At 39.1% G+C, this 19,709-nt stretch overlaps 1 protein-coding gene across 1 annotated transcript; it reads right to left on the minus strand.

Moving 5' to 3' along the window:
• Nucleotides 1–17,499: 17,499 nt before the first annotated feature.
• Nucleotides 17,500–19,437, minus strand: LOC145955243 (uncharacterized). Its single transcript, XM_083069940.1, has 3 exons — nt 19,215–19,437; nt 18,468–19,142; nt 17,500–18,371 (listed from the first exon to the last, which is right to left on the minus strand). Exons 1-3 carry the CDS (start codon nt 19,435–19,437, stop codon nt 17,500–17,502), a joined length of 1,770 nt encoding a protein of 589 aa, XP_082926066.1.
• Between the last annotated feature and the right edge of the window lie 272 nt (nt 19,438–19,709).

Consider the following 19,709-nt stretch of genomic DNA (forward strand, 5'->3'; position numbering starts at 1 on the left):
GTAGAGGGTACAGCTTTCGCATCATGAATCCAAGGTCGGCCAAGGAGACAGTTGTATGCCGGAGTAATGTCCATCACTTGAAATTCGACGTTGAAGATAGTGGGTCCAATTTGGATTGGAAGATTGATTTCTCCCACTACTTCTCTTTTAGATCCGTCGAAAGCTCGAACGATCATGTTGCTCGGGCGCATTTGGACTCCCTTGATTGACACTTGATCAAGCGTTCTTTTGGGCATCACATTCAAGGAAGATCCGTTGTCTACCAAGACTTTTGCGATGTGATACTCCTTGCACTTTACGGAGATGTGCAAGGGCTTGTTGTGATTAGGTCCCTCGGCGGGGATCTCTTCATCGGTGAAAGTGAGGTGATCATTAGCCGTGATGTGACTAACAATCCCCTCAAACTTGTCTTGGGAGATGGTATGCGACACATATGCCTCGTTCAAAACTTTCAACAGAGCTTGCCGATGCGGTTCGGAGCTTAGGATCAACGACAACAGCGTAATCTTTGCTGGCGTCCTATGAAGTTGATCCACGATGGAGTACTCGCTCTGTCGGATAAACTTTAACAGCTCGTCTGTCTCCTTCTCGGATTCTTTTTCCTCGGTTTTCTTTTCTTCTTTTTCTTTATTCTTGGGGGCTTTATCATGAAGATCTTCGGGAGTGTAGATCCTGCCACTCCTAGTCATGCCCCCAAGTCCAGCGATGTTGGAAATATCGCTGTCGGCAGAAGAATGGATGTCGTATATCCATGGCACAGCCTTATTTGATTCGTAGGGAAAAGGCCTTGGAGCGATGATCCTTAACGGCGTTGGACCTTCCCCTTTGTTTGTCTTGATTACCAACAACGGAGTTGACGTATGCTCGCTTGGCGCGGTTGTTGGCTTACACTTAATAACAAACGGCGTGCGATCCATCTTGAACATACGCATCGATTAATTCTTTCTTTTTATTAATGTTTATTAATGAATTACTAGAAGGGATGTATGAAATGCAAATCTAGATCCCTCCATGATCTTTGATAAGAATGCATGATATGAGATGATGACGTTGAATATGCATGCATTGTGTTTATTCAACTAAGCATTATCATGTTTTTAGGATGTCCCTAAGATGATGCATGATATTGCTTGGTTTGGATAAATATCATTTTTCTTTGTTTTTTGAATATATATTTTTTTTGTATTTTTAGGGTGAAAAGGGAAACTACCTATATGAATGTGATGAAGGTAGATGTTAACACCATGTAATGGAAGATTCTTATTTCTATTTATTCTTATTTAAAAAGGAATAGGAATGTTGTATGTTTAAAGAAATGCAATGTATGCTCAAACAATGTCACATAAACAATGCACAAACAATTCACTCATCCACGAACAGTCACGAGCGAATCACGAGGTAGGGGTATCCTGCAGAAAAGTGCATATTCAAGGTGGTTCTAACTGTTCTCACCGGTCTGAGGCCCCCAAGGTGCCCCCATTATAGGGACCCAATTCCTCTCGTCGTAAGTCGATGGAAAGTTCCAACGCACTGTCGGATTTGAGTTCATGGTTATCACCTTGAGTGATGTTTTCCGACAACGGTCTACGGGCACCTATAGACCCATTCGACAACCGGCCGTACTAACATCCACTCCCTATGGTTTTCCACTCATGCCCCCGGGTATAGAGGGAACTGTTGTGTGCAAAGGTTTGTGTGCAGTTTATATTTCAAACAATTGCGAGAATTTAAACATACAACAATTATTAAAGCCAAATAGATAAACATGTTATCATACAAGCAAGGGGTAATGAAGTAATTTTAAACTATTATTTGTTAAAAATAATCTGTCACTAAATGGGACTGACTCTCGAGGCTTCCCCAGTGGAGTCGCCATCTGTCGCCACCGGCCCGAAACGGGCTTTCGGCATTCGCGATGGATGGTTGGACTCTTTTATTTGTTTAAAAATATGGATTGCTAGAATGACTTATTCTCAAACTGAGACCTTGTCAAACGAGCAATTTTATTAAAAGGCTCACCAATCCATGTTAATCCCAAGCGGGACCCTCCATGGATTAGCAGTTTTCATAAAAAGGAAGGGTTCATGGAGTCGCCACCAATGTTTTACTCAAAACATTGGAAAAAGAAGTTTAAGGCAATCGATTCAAAAATCGACTTCGGCCATGACAACCAGAGTCGGGTAAGGGAGTCGGTTACGCGTGGGGAAGGTGTTAGCACCCCACAGCGCCCCTTTCGGGTTCCCTATGACAGATTATTTCTAAAAATAATAGTGCGAAATTACTAAATTACCCCTATTTATTCTAAACAATTATAATTTAACTATCTACATGATGACAGTTAAATATACAAACAGAAAGCAGTAAAAGGAAGGTCTTAAGAAGAAACCTTTGAAGCGTGCTTTTATATTCAAGTAAAACTGGGAAGCTTTTTGGCGTTCCCTCGCTCTACAAGCCCGCTCGCTCCCTCCTAGAAAATTTTAACTATGGAAATCCGGAGGATTTCCCTTCGACTCAGTTCGAGACTCAAGCAAAAAGCTCAGAACTCGAGAACTTTGTCGGATCAACTCTCCGAGTGATTTCTAGGCAGAGCACTGCTCAAAAAAACCCAGAATACTCAAGAAGAGGGTTAAAACTCAGTGTCCAAGTGTAGAATGACGTCCAAATGACGTCTTATTTATAGGGAACAGGCGCAATACGGGCCCTGGAGTCAATACGGCCCGTATTGAAGTTTTGAACTACAATACGGCCGTATTGAATTCAGTACGGCCGTATTGAAGTTCAAGAAACCTCAATACAGCCGTATTGAGTTCAGTGCGGCCGTATTGAAGTTCAAGAAACCTCAATACGGCCGTATTGAGTTCAGTGCGGCCGTATTGTAGTTCAAAATGTTCAATACGGCCGTACTGAACTTTTGGGAGGCCGTATTGGGCTTCATTCCCTCCACTTCCTTATTTTGAGCTATTACAAGACCTCTAGACCTACAGAGAATCCTCCTAGGGCCTTCCATGAGTCCTTCTGGCTGACTTTCCTTCAGTCCTCAAGAGTCTTCAAGCTTTATTTCCGACCCGGACAATTTTAGGGGTCTACAATGCAAAATATAATTCAACATCCTATTAATCTCTCATTTGTCCATACTATATTGGACTTTCTGGATTTAATTGGATCACGCAGGTTAGGGAGGTTCTTTGTTCAACATTAGTACATGTCATTTGGTTGATTTGGCTTTGTAAAAATAGTATGCACTTTCAAATTAGGGATTTTGGCTCTCAACATTCTAAATCTCTAATCATTTCAATAGTTGCATTATCTAGCCCATTTATGATAGGTTGTATTTCTCACTCTTGGAATGATGTTCATATACTTAAAGAATTTATGGTTGTTACTTGCCCTCCTAAACCCCTAGTGGTCAAGTAGGTAGATTGGCATCCTCCAACTTGTGGGTTTTAAAAATGTAATTTTGATGGTGGTAATAGAGGCTTTCTTGGCCCAATTGCTTGTGGTGGTCTTTTTCGGGATCCTTCAAGGGATTTTCTAGGGTTTCCTTAGTTTTTTAGGTATTCAAGATGCATTGTATGTTGAACTAGCAGTGGCTATATGGGTGATTGAGTATGCATTTGATGTAGGTTGGCATAATTTGTGGTTGGAATATGATTGAAAGTTGGTGTTGGCTACTTCTCATAATGTTTTTATTGTTCCTTAGCCTTTTCGGTTTCGATTGAAGAAGTGTCTACAATTATGTTCGCATATTCATTTCTTTTCTTTGCAATTTATAGGGAAGACAATGCTTGTGTTGATAAGCTTGTTGCTTATGGGTTAGATTATTAGTGTAATTTTTTTTGTGGGATTTCCTTCCTAGTCGTATTAAGGAGGATTTTTTTGCAATCATTGTGAGTCGCCTACTCTTCATTTCTGTTAGTGTTTCATGGGTTTTGATCTAGTTCCCTTATGATCTTTGTTATTTTATTTTCCCTTATTTGATATTGGGTATGTTGTAGATGATTGGTAGGCCTTAGGGTGCCAATGTTGTTGGGATGTCTTGGTTATATAGTGATGTTTTTTTATCCCTAACTTTATAAAAGAAAAAACAAAAGTCACTAAAACCTTGGAGAAAATAAGAAATCAAAGAAAAAGAACCAAAAAGGATAGAGAAGGAAGAGTTAGAAGCACGCTTAGAGCAAGAGCTTAAAAAAATTAAAGAAACATAAGCACTTCTAAAAAAAACATAAGAAAAAGGGAGAGGTCATATTGTCTCTTAATAGCCTAGCAAAAAGACCATACTCTGAAGAGGCATAGACCAATATAGTCGTAATGAGGAAATTATATGTTTTTCCTCCACTTCTAGTGGTAGTGAAGAAGAAGGGAGAGAGTGCTCAAGTGGAGAGGAAACTTATCCATGTGATGGTGATCTCTTGATGATTAGAAGGCTTCTTAGAAGCCAACTTTGTAATCTTTTGATGGTTAGAGGCTTAATTACCTCTACCACATCTAGTGGTAACATATCTGCTATTGTAGCTACATTTGTTGGACATGCAATGACAACACTAATCTCTACACATATAGCACATGTAAATGAATCATCACAAGTATAAACCAAATTAGTAAAATTAGAGAAGTCATCAAAATCAGAATATTCATCTATGCAATCATCAACTAGAAAATTAAGAACATCTAAATAGAAAACATAATGGTTATCTATATGATGCTTCATGGGCTCAAATACATTGAACTGCACAAGATTATCACAAAACTACTGTCGCCACCCGCCGAAACGGACGTTGGCATTCGCAACGATGGTCGGACTCTTTTAAAGTTTTGAAAAATGATGGATTGTTAGAGCGACTTATTCTCAAACTGAGACCTCATCGAACTAACAATATTTATTAAATGATTCTCACCAACCTATGTTAATCCCAAACGGGACCCTCCATAGATTAGCAGTTTTCGTAAAAAGAAGGGTTCTTGGAGTCGCCACCAATATTTTACTCAAAACATTGGAAAAAGATATAAGGCAATTGATTTTCGTAAATCAACTTTGGCCATTACAACCAGAGTCGGGTAAGGGAGTCGGTTACGTGCGAGGAAGGTGTTAGCACCCCACAGCGCCCCTTTCGGGTTCCCTATGACGGATTATTTCATAAATAACAGTATAAAGTTACTAAATTACCCCTATTTATTAGAAACGATTATAGATAAAATATTTACATGATGAAAGTTCTAAACATGCAATGCAATAATCAAAAAGCAATGAATAAAAGCAGTAAAAGAAAGGATTTAGAAAGAAACCTTCGAAGCGGGCTTTTATAAACGAAGTTTAGGAGGCTTTTTGGCGCTCCTTCCCACTACACGTCCGCTCGCTCCTTTCCCCTAAAGATAATTTTTACTATGGAAATCAAAGAGATTTCCCTTCGACTTGTTCGAATCTCAAGCTAATGGCTCATGACTCAAGAACTTCGTCGGATCGGCTCCCGGAGAGATATCTAGGGCAGAGAATAGCTCAAAAACCCAAGAATACTCAGCAGGAGGGTTGAGGAATGTGTAAAAGTGTGGGAGGACGTGCAAATGACGTCCTATTTATAGGATTGAGGCGCAATACGGCCTGGGAGGTCAATACGGCCCGTACTGGGTTTTTGAACTACAGTACGGCTGTATTGAATTTGGTACGGTCGTACTGAAGTTCAAAAACTTCAGTACGGCCGTATTGATTTCAATACGGCCCGTACTGAGCCATTTTGAACTACAGAACGGCCGTATTGAATTTGGTACGGCCGTACTGAAGTTCAAAAACTTCAGTACGGCCGTATTGATTTCACTACGGCCGTATTGTAGTTCAAATGGCTCAGTACGGCCGTACTGAACCTCTGGGAGGGCGTATTGGGCTCCAATCCTCACACACCCTTATTCTAGGCTACTCTAAGACTTCTAGACCTACAAAGAATCATCCTAGGGTCTTCCAGGAGTCCTTCCGGCTGAATTTCCTTCGGTCTTTGAGAGTCTTCGAGCTTTACTTCCGACCCGGACAATTTTAGGGGTCTACAGCTGCCCCCCTTTACTTAGTCAAACGGCTTTTTGGTGTACCGGTTGACAAGTAAAGGAGTTGACCCAATTGTCCGGGGAACAGGCCACCCTTCCGACTTGTAGTGTCTTCCGGTGGGAAAATTGTTGAGTGGCCTCTCCAGGTTGAGTATTAGTCGTCGCCTCTCCAGGCTCGTGCATACCTCGGTGTTTCTGACAACCTCGGTAGCGTGAGTTTGCCCTCTCCAGGGTCTGCATGCCTCCGTGTTTCTGACGACGTTGGCAGCTGCATACCTCCGTGTTTCTGACGACGTCGGTAGCTGAGTATTGGTCGTCGCCTCTCCAGGCTCGTGCATACCTCGGTGTTTCTGACAACCTCGGTAGCTGCATACCTCCGTGTTTCTGACGACGGGGTAGCTGAGTATTAGTCGTCGCCTCTCTAGGCTCGTGCATACCTCGGTGTTTCTGACAACCTCGGTAGCTGCATACCTCCGTGTTTCTGACGACGGGGTAGCTGAGTATTAGTCGTCGCCTCTCCAGGCTCGTGCATACCTCGGTGTTTCTGACAACCTCGGTAGCTGCATACCTCCGTGTTTCTGACGACGGGGTAGCTGAGTATTAGTCGTCGCCTCTCCAGGCTCGTGCATACCTCGGTGTTTCTGACGACCTCGGTAGCGTGAGTTTGCCCTCTCCAGGGTCTGCGGTTTGCCCTCCCCAGGGTTGCATACCTCCGTGCTTCTGGTCACTTTGGTAGCGTCAGTTTGCCCTCTCCAAGGATTGCATGCCTCCATGTTTCTGACGATGTTGGCAGCTGCATACCTTCGTGTTTCTGACGACGGGGTAGCTGAGTATTAGTCGCCGCCTCTCCAGGCTCGTGCATACCTTGGTATTTTTGACAACCTCGGCAGCTGCATACCTCTGTGTTTCTGACGACGGGGTAGCTGAGTATTAGTCGTCGCCTCTCCAGGCTCGTGCATACCTTGGTGTTTCTGACAACCTCGGCAGCTGCATACCTCCGTGTTTCTGACGACGGGGTAGCTGAGTATTAGTCGTCGCCTCTCCAGGCTCGTTGCATACCTCGGTGTTTCTGACAACCTCGGTAGCTGCATACCTCCGTGTTTCTGACGACGGGGTAGCTGAGTATTAGTCGTCGCCTCTCCAGGCTCGTGCATACCTCGGTGTTTCTGACAACCTCGGTAGCGTGAGTTTGCCCTCTCCAGGGTCTGCGGTTTGCCCTCCCTAGGGTTGCATACCTCCGTGCTTCTGGTCACTTTGGTAGCGTGAGTTTGCCCTCTCCAGGGATTTGTGATGATTTTGTCTCCACAGTCCACGATGCTGCTTCGACGGTTGTTTTTGATTTTGGTGCCGCTGAGGGCTGGATAGCGCAGGGATCCGTCTAGGGGATGTGCAGTTACTCATAGGTTCTTGTGTCCCAACTTTCCATTGCGTAGTTGGTGCCCACTGGGGAAATTCTGATTCCTTGGGGATGTAGACACAAAGATGCTCTTTCTGATGTGAGCGGTGCCTTATGGTTGGCTGACGTCCTTTCGACGGTGGTGGAGTATCCCGGTTATCCTTATTCGGGTGACTCTTTTGATTTTCTGGTTTTGTTGCCTCTGCGTAGGCTGTTATCCGCTGGGGGATTCTGTTGTGATGATTTTGTCTCCACAGTCCATGATGCTGCTTCGACGGTTGTTTTTTATTTTGGTGCCGCTGAGGGCTGGATAACGCAGGGATCCGTCTAGGGGATGTGCAGTTACTCATAGGTTCTTGTGTCCCAACTTTCCATTGCGTAGTTGGTGCCCACTGGGAAATTCTGATTCCGTGGCGATGCAGACACAAAGATGCTCTTCTTGAGGTGAGCGATGCCTTATGATTGGCTGACGTCCTTTCGACGTTGGTGGAGTATCCCGGTTATCCTTATTCGGGTGACTTTTTGATTTTTGGTTTTGTTGCCTCTGCGTAGGCTGTTATCCGCTGGGGGATTCTGTCGTATGATTTTGATTGGCCTCTTCTGTTAGGCGGATTATCTTGACGTTTGGTGTTTGGTTGAATACCGAATTCCGCTTGGGGAATGGGTATTGATCTTTTTGGATTTTCCTTTTTTTTGAGGAGTGCCTCTGAGTAGGCGAATGGGGATTGAGGATCTTGTGTATCCCAGAGTATTATTTAGAAAGCCTCTTCAGGCTTAGCTTCACTCGTCGCTTGAGTTGGAAAGCTATCTTCCATTGAGGAAGTCTAAGTCCTTTGACTCGGATATTTTCTTTGGATGATCATGCTTCCATTGGGGAATCTTGTTGATCTTGCTCTGATAGCTTTCACTGGGAATTCGGCCCAAGAGTGCAAGCTGAGATGTCTCTGGGGAGTATTATTTCGGCAAGCCTCTCCAGGCTCAGTTATTCTGTATGATTTGTTGGATTTTCTGAATTTTTTTTGCCTTTTTTGTCGATTTTCGGCTTTTTCTGTACGGAGGGATCTCAAACACACTCACAGACAAAGTATGCAGAGGAATGAAGATGTTGTTGATGTACAAAAGAATGGGCCAATACGGGCCGTATTGAATTCAATACGCCCGTATTGGTGTGGACGTTATGGCCAATGCTGCCGTATTCATTTCAGTACGCCCGTATTGAGTTGAAAATTTGTTCATAACCCTAATTTTAGTACGGGTGTACTGAACATGGTACGGGCGCTTTGTTTTTCTGAAGTTTATATGTTTTTTTGTTTTTTTGTTTTTTTGTCTTTTGTTTGTTTTTTTAATAAACAGAGAATAAGTGATCTTCCAGTACACCTATCATCTGTATGCATGTATGCGGTATGATGCACCTAATTCTATTTGATTTATTTTTCAAAAGAATTAACCGATGCGTTTCTTTGCTTGGATTTTGCCATTCCTCTTAGACGGGCTGTGCGCTGCCGATTTCTGTAACCGAGGAATGATGCGTGTTATATCGAGATTGGTGTCATCATCCCAGTGATCATTCCCTTCCTTTAGAAGATGTATTAACCTTCCTATTGACCACTATATCTCCATGTTTCCGCTAGATTACTCTAAAATCGTTTGGGACAAGAGAAAAGAAGGGAAAGATATTTTTTGTTCAGAAGTTTGTGTTTTAGAGGGGATTATTTTTTCGAAAATGGTTTTTGTAAGAATGGCTGGCCAAGGTAGGCTTATGTGTTTAGGCTTGTTTGATTAAACACTTATGAAGTTAAGGAAGTCTTGTTATTGACGTTGTGATTCGACAACTTAGATAGTTTCCTTGAACCTTTCTTTTTGAATTCAGCTCATGGTACCATCATGGATTTATTTTCGCTTTTTGATTGTCCTTATTTTTGCCTAAAACGCCCTTTTGTGGCGTCTTAGCGGACCTTTGTTTTTGTTTATTTTTGCAACCCTAACTTTTGCCTAGGTCACCCTTTCGTGGGATTCCTAGCAGGTCTTTTGCTCTTATTTTTGCGCAGCCCCCTTTTTGGGTTTCCTGCCGAGCTTTTTTTGTTTTTATGATTTTTGTTCTTTAAAGGATTCCTTTTTTATCCATGATGGCTCTTGTTGAGGCCAAGGAATGGTGCTCCAAGTTATCACACCCACTTTCGCATAAAAATGATGCGGGTTTATTGTTATTAAGACAATTTCAACTTCATTCATGCTTATTCAAACAGGGTTAAAAATAACGTGGTCTAGAAATTTATTGTAAGCAAGAAGAGAAGCAGTAAGAATTAATAAAGAATGATTTTATTATAATTCTAACGGAAACATGTGCCCTATCGAGGCTCGGGGGTCGGGCTGTCCCCGAGGAGTGATCTCTAACAGTCATCAGGTCTATACATCCCTATCAGAAGGAGAAGAGCACTTGATGACGACGACCGGCCTTGACGCTTGTGAACCGGCCTTCCTAAAGATCTGGCTTAAAGAACGTCGAGAAGGATCTTGGTTCCTCTTCGTCCTTTGATCTTTATCCTCGGATTCTTTATTTTCCTCGGTTTTTTTTTTTTTTTTTTTTGTTCTTGGGAGCCTTATCATGAAGATCTTCAGGAGTGTAGATCCTGCCACTCCTAGTCATGCCCCCAAGTCCAGCGATGTTAGAGATATCGCTGTCGGCAGAAGAATGGATGTCGTATATCCATGGCACAGCCTTATTCGATTCGTAGGGAAAAGGTCTTGGAGCGGTGATCTTCAACGGTATCGGACCTTCCCCTTTATTCGTCTTGATTACCAACAACGGAGTTGATGTGCGTTCGCTTGGCGCGGTTGTTGGCTTACACTTGATAACAAATGGCGTGCGATCCATTCTTTGAACATACGCATCGATTAATCCTTTCTTTTTATTAATGTTATTAATGAATTACTAGGAGAGATGTATGAAATGCAAACCTAGATCCCTCCATGATCTTCGATAAGAATGCATGATATGAGATGATGGCGTTGAATATGCATGCATTGTATTTATTCAGCTAAGCTTTATCATGTTTTCAGGATGTTCCTAGGATGATGCATGATATTGCTTGGTTTGGATAAATGACCCTTTTTTCTCTTTCTTGGGTATTTTGTTTTTGTATTTATTTATTTTTTGGGTGAAAATGGAAACTACCTATATGAATGTGATGAAGGTAGATGTTAACACCATGTAAGGGAAGATTCTTATTCCTATTTATTCTTATTTTTTTTTATTTTTTTAATAAAAAAAAAAGGGAATGTTGTATGTTTAAAGAATGCAATGTATGCTCAAACAATGTCACATAAACGATGCACAAACAATTCACCCATCCACAAACAGTCACGAGCGAATCACGAGGTAGGGGTATCCTGCAGAAAAGTGCATATTCAAGGAGGTTCTAACTGTTCTCACTGGTCTGAGGCCCCCAAGGTGCCCCATTATAGGGACCCAATTCCTGTCGTCGTAAGTCGATGGAAAGTTCCAACGCACTGTCGGATTCGAGTTCATGGTTTTCACCTTGAGTGATGTTTTCCGACAACGGTCTACGGGCACCTATAGACCCATTCGACAACCGGCCGTACTAACATCCACTCCCTATGGCTTTCCACTCATGCCCCCGGGTATAGAGGGAACTGTTGTGTGCAAAGGTTCGTGTGCAGTTTGTATTTCAAACAATTGCGAAAATTTAAACATTCAACAGTTATTAAGGCCAATTAGATAAAACATGTTATCATACAAGCGAGGGGTAACGAAGTAATTTTAAACTATTATTTTAGAAATAATCCATCACTAAATGGGACTGACTCTCGAGGCTTCCCCAGCGGAGTCGCCATCTGTCGCCACCCGCCGAAACGGACGTTGGCATTCGCGACGATGGTCGGACTCTTTTAAAGTTTTGAAAAATGATGGATTGTTAGAGCGACTTATTCTCAAACTGAGACCTCATCGAACTAACAATATTTATTAAATGATTCTCACCAACCTATGTTAATCCCAAACGGGACCCTCCATAGATTAGCAGTTTTCGTAAAAAGAAGGGTTCTTGGAGTCGCCACCAATATTTTACTCAAAACATTGGAAAAAGATATAAGGCAATTGATTTTCGTAAATCAACTTTGGCCATTACAACCAGAGTCGGGTAAGGGAGTCGGTTACGTGCGAGGAAGGTGTTAGCACCCCACAGCGCCCCTTTCGGGTTCCCTATGACGGATTATTTCATAAATAACAGTATAAAGTTACTAAATTACCCCTATTTATTAGAAACGATTATAGATAAAATATTTACATGATGAAAGTTCTAAACATGCAATGCAATAATCAAAAAGCAATGAATAAAAGCAGTAAAAGAAAGGATTTAGAAAGAAACCTTCGAAGCGGGCTTTTATATATTCAAAACGAAGTTTAGGAGGCTTTTTGGCGCTCCTTCCCACTACACGTCCGCTCGCTCCTTTCCCCTAAAGATAATTTTTACTATGGAAATCAAAGAGATTTCCCTTCGACTTGTTCGAATCTCAAGCTAATGGCTCATGACTCAAGAACTTCGTCGGATCGGCTCCCGGAGAGATATCTAGGGCAGAGAATAGCTCAAAAACCCAAGAATACTCAGCAGGAGGGTTGAGGAATGTGTAAAAGTGTGGGAGGACGTGCAAATGACGTCCTATTTATAGGATTGAGGCGCAATACGGCCTGGGAGGTCAATACGGCCCGTACTGGGTTTTTGAACTACAGTACGGCCGTATTGATTTCACTACGGCCCGTACTGAGCCATTTTGAACTACAGAACGGCCGTATTGAATTTGGTACGGCCGTACTGAAGTTCAAAAACTTCAGTACGGCCGTATTGATTTCACTACGGCCGTATTGTAGTTCAAATGGCTCAGTACGGCCGTACTGAACCTCTGGGAGGGCGTATTGGGCTCCAATCCTCACACACCCTTATTCTAAGCTACTCTAAGACTTCTAGACCTACAAAGAATCATCCTAGGGTCTTCCAGGAGTCCTTCCGGCTGAATTTCCTTCGGTCTTTGAGAGTCTTCGAGCTTTACTTCCGACCCGAACAATTTTAGGGGTCTACAGCTACATAGAAAGAATGTCTGCATGCACATCAATCTTGGTCCTAGCTTTCCTTAGAAATGGTCTCCCTATAATCAATGTGCTATGGCTAGATGACTTATCCTACACGTCTAAAATGTAGAAATTTGTAAGGAAGAGAAAATCCTCAACATTGACTCATCCTACACGTCATTGTGGTGTGGCTCGAGCTATGTGATATATGTTGTTGTCTGTTGATCCACATGCAACTTTCTTAGTGCAGGATAAAAGAGCTTGGCTTTTATCCAATTTAAAGTCAAATTGTGATATCAATAAAGTGGCTTTTTGACCAAAGTAGGGTTGTATGGAAACTTAATTACGTAAATGGGGCTGTTTCGAAATTATTTACGCCTTTGGGGCTGTTTACAACAGTGTCGCTGTGGGCCACAGCGACACCATTGCCACGTGGCATTTTTTACATTTAAGGATAGCCATGAGAGCCATATTTATAGTGTCGCTACAGCCGAAAGCGCTACAACACAGCTTAAGTAAGTCGCTTTAGCCTACAGCGACGAGTTTATAATAAAATATTTTTTAATTAAAAAGTGATAATAAAAAAATTGATTTATTAATTTTTTTTTTAAAATAAAAAAACAGTGACGCTGTAGGCCACAGCGTCACTTTTTTTACGAAAATAATTTGTAAAAATACAAAATGCAAATAAAAAATAAAAATATTAAATAAAAATTAGAAATAGGTAAATATTTATACGTATATATTTTTATGTATTGGTAAATAAAAAAAAATGTGATTAAAAACAATTAAATTATTAATTTATATAAAAAAAAATAATAATAAGGTAACGCTGTGGCCTACAGCGTCACTTTTTTTACGAAAATAATTTTAAAAAAAAAATGCAAATAAAAAATAAAAATATATAAAATAAATAAAAATGAGAAATAGGTAAATATTTATACGTATATATTTTTATGTATTGGTAAATAAAAAAATATAATAAAAAAAAATTAAATTATTAATTTATATATATTTAAAAAAAAAAAAAAAAAAAAAAAAAAAAAAAAAAAGGTGGCGCTGTGGCCTACAGCGACACCTGGGCGCTGTAGGCCACAGCGACACAGTTGGTGGTTGTGGTATTTATTACAGTGGCCACGTGTCAAATTACCGCTGATTCAGCCAGTAATAACGCGACACGTGGCAACAAACAGTGAAAAAAAAAAAACCTTTCCCTATATATACTCGTTTTTACCTTGATGGTCCCCTCCCCCCTTCCTTTTCGTTTCCACACCTGAGAGAGGTAAGTTTTTAAATTTTTTTTTATTTGTTTATAAATTATTTATTTTCTTTTAAATTTTGTTAATTTGTTTATTTAATTTCAGGGAAATTTTTATTTTGTGAATTTGTGGAAAGTTTGTTGAAGCTTCCATTCCAGGTATTTTAATGTTTATTATTTTCTTTAATTTTGAGTTTATTTAAATTTATTAATTTTTATAGTTATTGTAATTTAGTTAGAATTATTTATATTGGTTTTTTGTTATTATTTGAAAGTCGCTGTAGGGTACGTCAATTTTATAATTAGTATAATTTAGTTAGAGTTATTTATATATTTTTTGTGTAAATATTTTCTGTTTTAGTTAGAAGTATTTAGATATTTTTTGTGTAATAATTTTCTGTTGAATAATGTGTTATTTAAATTGTGTAAAATAAATGTATTTGAATATAAAATAGAATTAAATAATTTCTGTCTAAGTTTTATGTATTTTAAAAATAAAGATATTTAATTTTTAATTAATTTATTTGTATTCTGTTTAATTTATATTTTTGCAGAGATGAATTTAAATTAAAATAAAAATAAATTTAATTAATTAACGTGTTATTTAATATAATAACGTGTTATTTAAGTTTATTTAATAAAAATTTATTTAATTTTAAAATTGAATTTAATTATTTCTGTGTAACTTATATTTTTTAATAGAAAGTGATTTTTAAAATTTGAATTCATTTATTCTAATTTTGTGTAAATTGTATTTATTATGAAAATAATTTTTTTTAAAATATAAATTAATTTATTTTAATAACGGTGTAATTTAAATTTAATTTTAAAAAAATTTAAAATTTAAAATTGAATTTAATTATTTCTGTGTAACTTATATTTTTTAATAGAAAGTGATTTTAAAAATTTGAATTCATTTATTCTAATTTTGTGTAAATTGTATTTATTATGAAAATAATTTTTTTTAAAATATAAATTAATTTATTTTAATAACGTGTAATTTAAATTTAATTTTAAAAAATTTAAAATTTAAAAAAATTTAATTTAAGTTGTTATATTAGTTTTATTATGTTTTATATAATGGATGAAATAATGTGTTGTTAAATTTTGTTATAGATGGCATCATCTTCTACATCTATGCGTGTGAGTTGTGGACCCGTTGAGGATGATTTATTGTCATTGCAATCCATACATGTTTCACAACATGTTTGGAATAGAGAAGAAGATAGGAGATTATTAGCACGACGTGCTGCTCCGACACGTAACGGAATTGACGGAATTCCACATCAAATAGTTCCGTTAATAGACCAGGCTGGATTTGGATGGATTGCTCGGTTGAGTTATATCAAAATGACTCCTGGATTATTAACTGCTCTGGTGGAACGATGGAGACCAGAAACACACACATTTCATATGCCATTTGGAGAGTGCACAATTACTCTCCAAGATGTTGGTATGATTGTTGGTCTGCCAGTTGACGGTGAAGCACTGTTAAGTCGAGGCAGTGCTAATATATTTGAATTAGGTACTAAAATAATTATACTTTAACTTGTATTTTTTTGTCATAGTAATTGTGTTTTATAATATTAAAAATCAGTAAATAATTTGTTTTATTTTTTGCAGCTCATGATTTGTTAGGTGTTGTTCCACCTCAGTCAGAAATGAAAGGACATCGGGTGAAATTATCTTGGTTGGCAACATATTTTAATGACATTGCAGATGATGTACAGGAGGTACATCAGTTGCTTCCTTATGCTCGAGCCTGGATACTACGCTTTATAGGAGGGCTTCTGTTTTCTGATAGATCTTCCAGTTATGTCTCATTGAGGTGGTTGGCGTTCTTAGGTGACTTTCAGACCATTAAGACGTATGTGTGGGGTGCTGCTGTGCTTGGATATTTGTATCGCAACTTATGCACCTCAACTGATTACAAGATGCCAACTTGTGGGGGATTTACACTTTTATTGCAGTTATGGGCATGGGAACGATTCCCAACCATTCTGTCTTCTCCATTCCCGCCTATTCCTCCAGCCAGTCCCGTTGGTTTAAGGTATGATGAAATTCAAATATTTAGATTGTTAAAATTATTTAATAAATGTTAAAGAAATTAATTGTTTACGTTTTGATTTCAGGTGGTCCAACACAGCCACTAAAATAAGCATGAGCGATGATATTAAATTTTATCGCAAATTCTTTGATCGTTTGTCCAGAAAATCCGTAAGTAACTTTAAGGGTTTTCGGTTTTCATTGTGTAAGTTATTACTAATTTAATATAAACTAATTAAATTTTTTTATTTACAGATTATTTGGCAACCATATCCGCCTTTGGAACACATGCCCGAGGATTGTACACAGGGGATACGTATTTGGGGTTCTGTAATCCCCTTACTTTCTCTGTGTATTTGTGAATGGCATCAGCCTGATAGGGTGATGAGGCAGTTTGGACTCCAGCAACCAATTCCAAATGCTCCGATCACTCCTGCTCATGTGCATGCGTTGACCCTGCGGGGAAAAGCTGATGATGATTGGACTACAATATTAAGTCCAGCACTTGAGCACTGGGCCAATCGATATGCATACCACTTTCCAGTTACTCCTCCACAGGTTGGACTATTAGGTCCAAATTCTGAATACATGAGGTGGTATCGCAGAAAGGGGAAGTTGTACATTGATCCTGATGAAGTTAAAGACTTGATTGTGGTATGTGCATATTACAACTCATATTTTAATATGATATTTTGTTCAATTATTAAGTTGTAAACTAATTGTATTTTGTTTTCTATATGTAGGGAGACGTAACTGAATGCTTGGCATACTTGACATCTTCTCATGGCAGGGCAGAGTTTTCTATGGAAGCCGTCACAGAGCAGGCTAATCGATTATTATCGATATCTGATGACAATATGGCTAGATTCGTTGAGCCGGCTGAGGAAGCACCCCTTCCGGTTGGTTCATATGAGGCGGGGACTTTCAATGTTCCTCCACAGTCAAGGGAGGCTGCAGGGTTACCTAGACGACGAACCCCAGTTGAGGCGATGGATCAGGTGTACCCTACAGTGCCAGACAGAGCACCAGGGTTATATTATATTCCTTCGCAAGAGCCCACGTATCCTTCGCAATCTCAATATACATATTGGTACACTCCACCTCGGCCACCCGGTTTTGAGACATCAGTTCCAATGACTACAACACATATCTGTGAGTCACTTGGTTTGGACTCATCACCGGAACCAACTATGTCATCAGATATGATGGATCATATTTTTGGACACTCCCCTTTAATGACTCCACAGCCAAGTATGCCACAGGATGCCACTCAATCGAGTCAAGAAGCACCTTTTCATATTCCGTATGATCATGATTATATCAGTCGTGCTTATACATCAGGTCTACTCATTTTATTATTTTGTTATTCTTTTGTTCTTATAATTATTATCAATATTAATAATTTGTTTTAAATATGACGTTGCAGGTGTTGATTTGCGTCCACAATTTTCTGCGGAGGCTAGTCATCAACCATCACCGCCAGAACAAAGACGTGTTAGAAGAAATCCTCAAAGGGCTGCAAGGGAAAGACCACGACGGTGTATTCTAACTCCTGCCACTGATAGAGGGCATCATCATGAGGAAGATGAGGAAGACGATGATGAGTAGATTTTGTATAATTATGAATAGACAGTAGTAATTACATTATGTTATACAATGATCATCATGAATACCCATTAGTAATTACATTATGTTTACAAAATTCTTAACATCTTCAAAACTTATCGACTGATTATTAGACTTAGATGGACAATTGCGCCTGTTGTGACCCTCTTCTTTGCATATGCTACACTTTGGTCGTCGTTGTGAGCTCTCAACCCAATCCATTTCATTTCTAATTCTTGTGGATTTTGGTCTCCCTTTCCCGCGCACCGATGATGGATCTGGGACAAGTATCCAATCCTCATTACTTGGAGGGATTAAGTCTTCATTTCCGATTGGTTCCCACGGACCAGAGTAGGCTTTTAAAACATAATCACAGGTATAAACAGGATCTATAAACTGGTAGTAATCAATGCTAACAACACCACATGCAGCTATAACATGAGAACAAGGATAGTGAAATGCTGTAAACTTTCCGCATTGACAGTATCGTTGCTGTAAATTGACTACCCATTTCTTCCCTCCTGTTTGTGTTACTGGATCAAATGCCTCTTCAACCTCAAATTTTGAAGATTGAATATCGTATCTACAAACTTGATGGGAACAAGCCTCTTCTTGATTTTTTTGCAGAGCCTCAACCAACTTTGAAACGAAGACCTTCCCAGATGAAACATCGGCTAAAGCACGACTACCACGATTACTAAAATATTCAGCGCACCTGGTATAAGTAGACCGAACTAATGCAGTGATAGGCAGATTTCTACAATCCTTTAACACCTTGTTAACACATTCAGACAAATTTGTTGTCATATGACCATATCTTCGACCATCTGCATCATATGCCATGCTCCATTTGTCTTTTGATATCGCTCCTATCCACCTTTCAACATCAGGGCTAGATTCACAAAACTTTTGCAAATTGCGATCAAAAATGTGCTTACACGGTGTATACCCTACATACCAATTAAAAACAATACACAATATAAAAAATTTAAAATTATTAAAAAACATTTTGAAATAAATAAATAAATTGATATAAAAATACGTACCTAACTTCACAAGCTTTTGTTTAAGTTTCACATCCTTGAATCGAGTATTAAAATTACTTGCAATGTGCCTAATGCAGTACTTGTGATATGCATTTGGCGGTCTCCAACCAATTGCCTCATTCTCAATGGCCGATTTAATGCTACGATGTCGATCAGATATTAAACATATCCCTTCTTTGTTTGTAACATGTAACCGCAAATGAGACAAGAACCACGACCACGCAAGTAATGTTTCTCCTTCAACCACAGCAAATGCAAGAGGAAGAACGTTGTTATTACCATCTTGTGTTGTAGCAATTAACAATGTACCTCGATACTTGCCATATAGATGAGTGCCATCAACTTGTATCAACGGTTTACAAAAATTAAAGGCATCACAACACGGCTTGAATGTCCAGAATAATCTGTGAAATTGACGATAACCACGATGACAACGATTACCAACAAAAAACTCATCATGACACAGATCGTAAAATGACCCTGGAGCAATTTCTTTCATGTATTGCAGCCATCGAGGTAAATAAGCATACGATTCTTCCCAATCTCCAAAAACGTTAACAATTGCCTTTTGTTTCGCCATCCAAGCCTTTCTATACGATATTTTGAACCCAGTTTGAGATGTTATTCTCTCTTGGATAAGGCTAATCTTGATTGATGGATCTTGGTTAACCATTCCTACATATTACATATTAGTAAACACTAAGATAAATTATTATTGATATAAACTATAAAATTTGCAAAACTTACCTTGTATAAATGTTGCAATTAACTCAGAATCTAACTTAGCATGATCTTGCGACAAAGACATGTTCAAACACGTATGACGTCCACCCCACTGAGTCACTTTCCACTTATCAGATCTCTTTGACTCAATGGCTCTCATGTACCATCCACATCCATCATGTGCATTTGGACATTTAACAACCCACTTAGTCTTTTTTGACTCAACCACATAAAAACTTTGATGCATTCTCATTCAATTTTGCTTGACTGCATTTTTAACTGCATCTTTATTCTCAAACTCCAACCCGACATATAAATCTTGCCCAATTGACCAAGTACTACCGACATCCATCCCTGGGATATCTTCTTCATCAGGATGATTCCAATTGATGTTAGTGTAGTGGGGTAAATTACCCCAAAATTGACTTCCACCTATTTTCAAAATAATGAATTTAGTAATTTCAATAAAATCAATTTCAACAAATTATTTTAAACAAATAACAAATTATTAACATATTT

This window comes from Cajanus cajan, chromosome 1 (genome assembly GCF_000230855.2).
Source record: "Cajanus cajan strain Asha chromosome 1, NIPB_CcT2T_4, whole genome shotgun sequence".
NCBI lineage: Eukaryota > Viridiplantae > Streptophyta > Magnoliopsida > Fabales > Fabaceae > Cajanus > Cajanus cajan.

Bases quoted from the DNA above. Each gene is read 5' to 3' on its own strand.
- LOC145955243 (XM_083069940.1), bottom strand. From the start codon at position 19,437: ATGCATCAAAGTTTTTATGTGGTTGAGTCAAAAAAGACTAAGTGGGTT. The intron at 19,143-19,214 runs GTAAGTTTTGCA...TGTAATATGTAG, and splicing joins AATTGCAACATTTATACAAG to GAATGGTTAACCAAGATCCA. The intron at 18,372-18,467 runs GTACGTATTTTT...ATTGGTATGTAG, and splicing joins ACAAAAGCTTGTGAAGTTAG to GGTATACACCGTGTAAGCAC.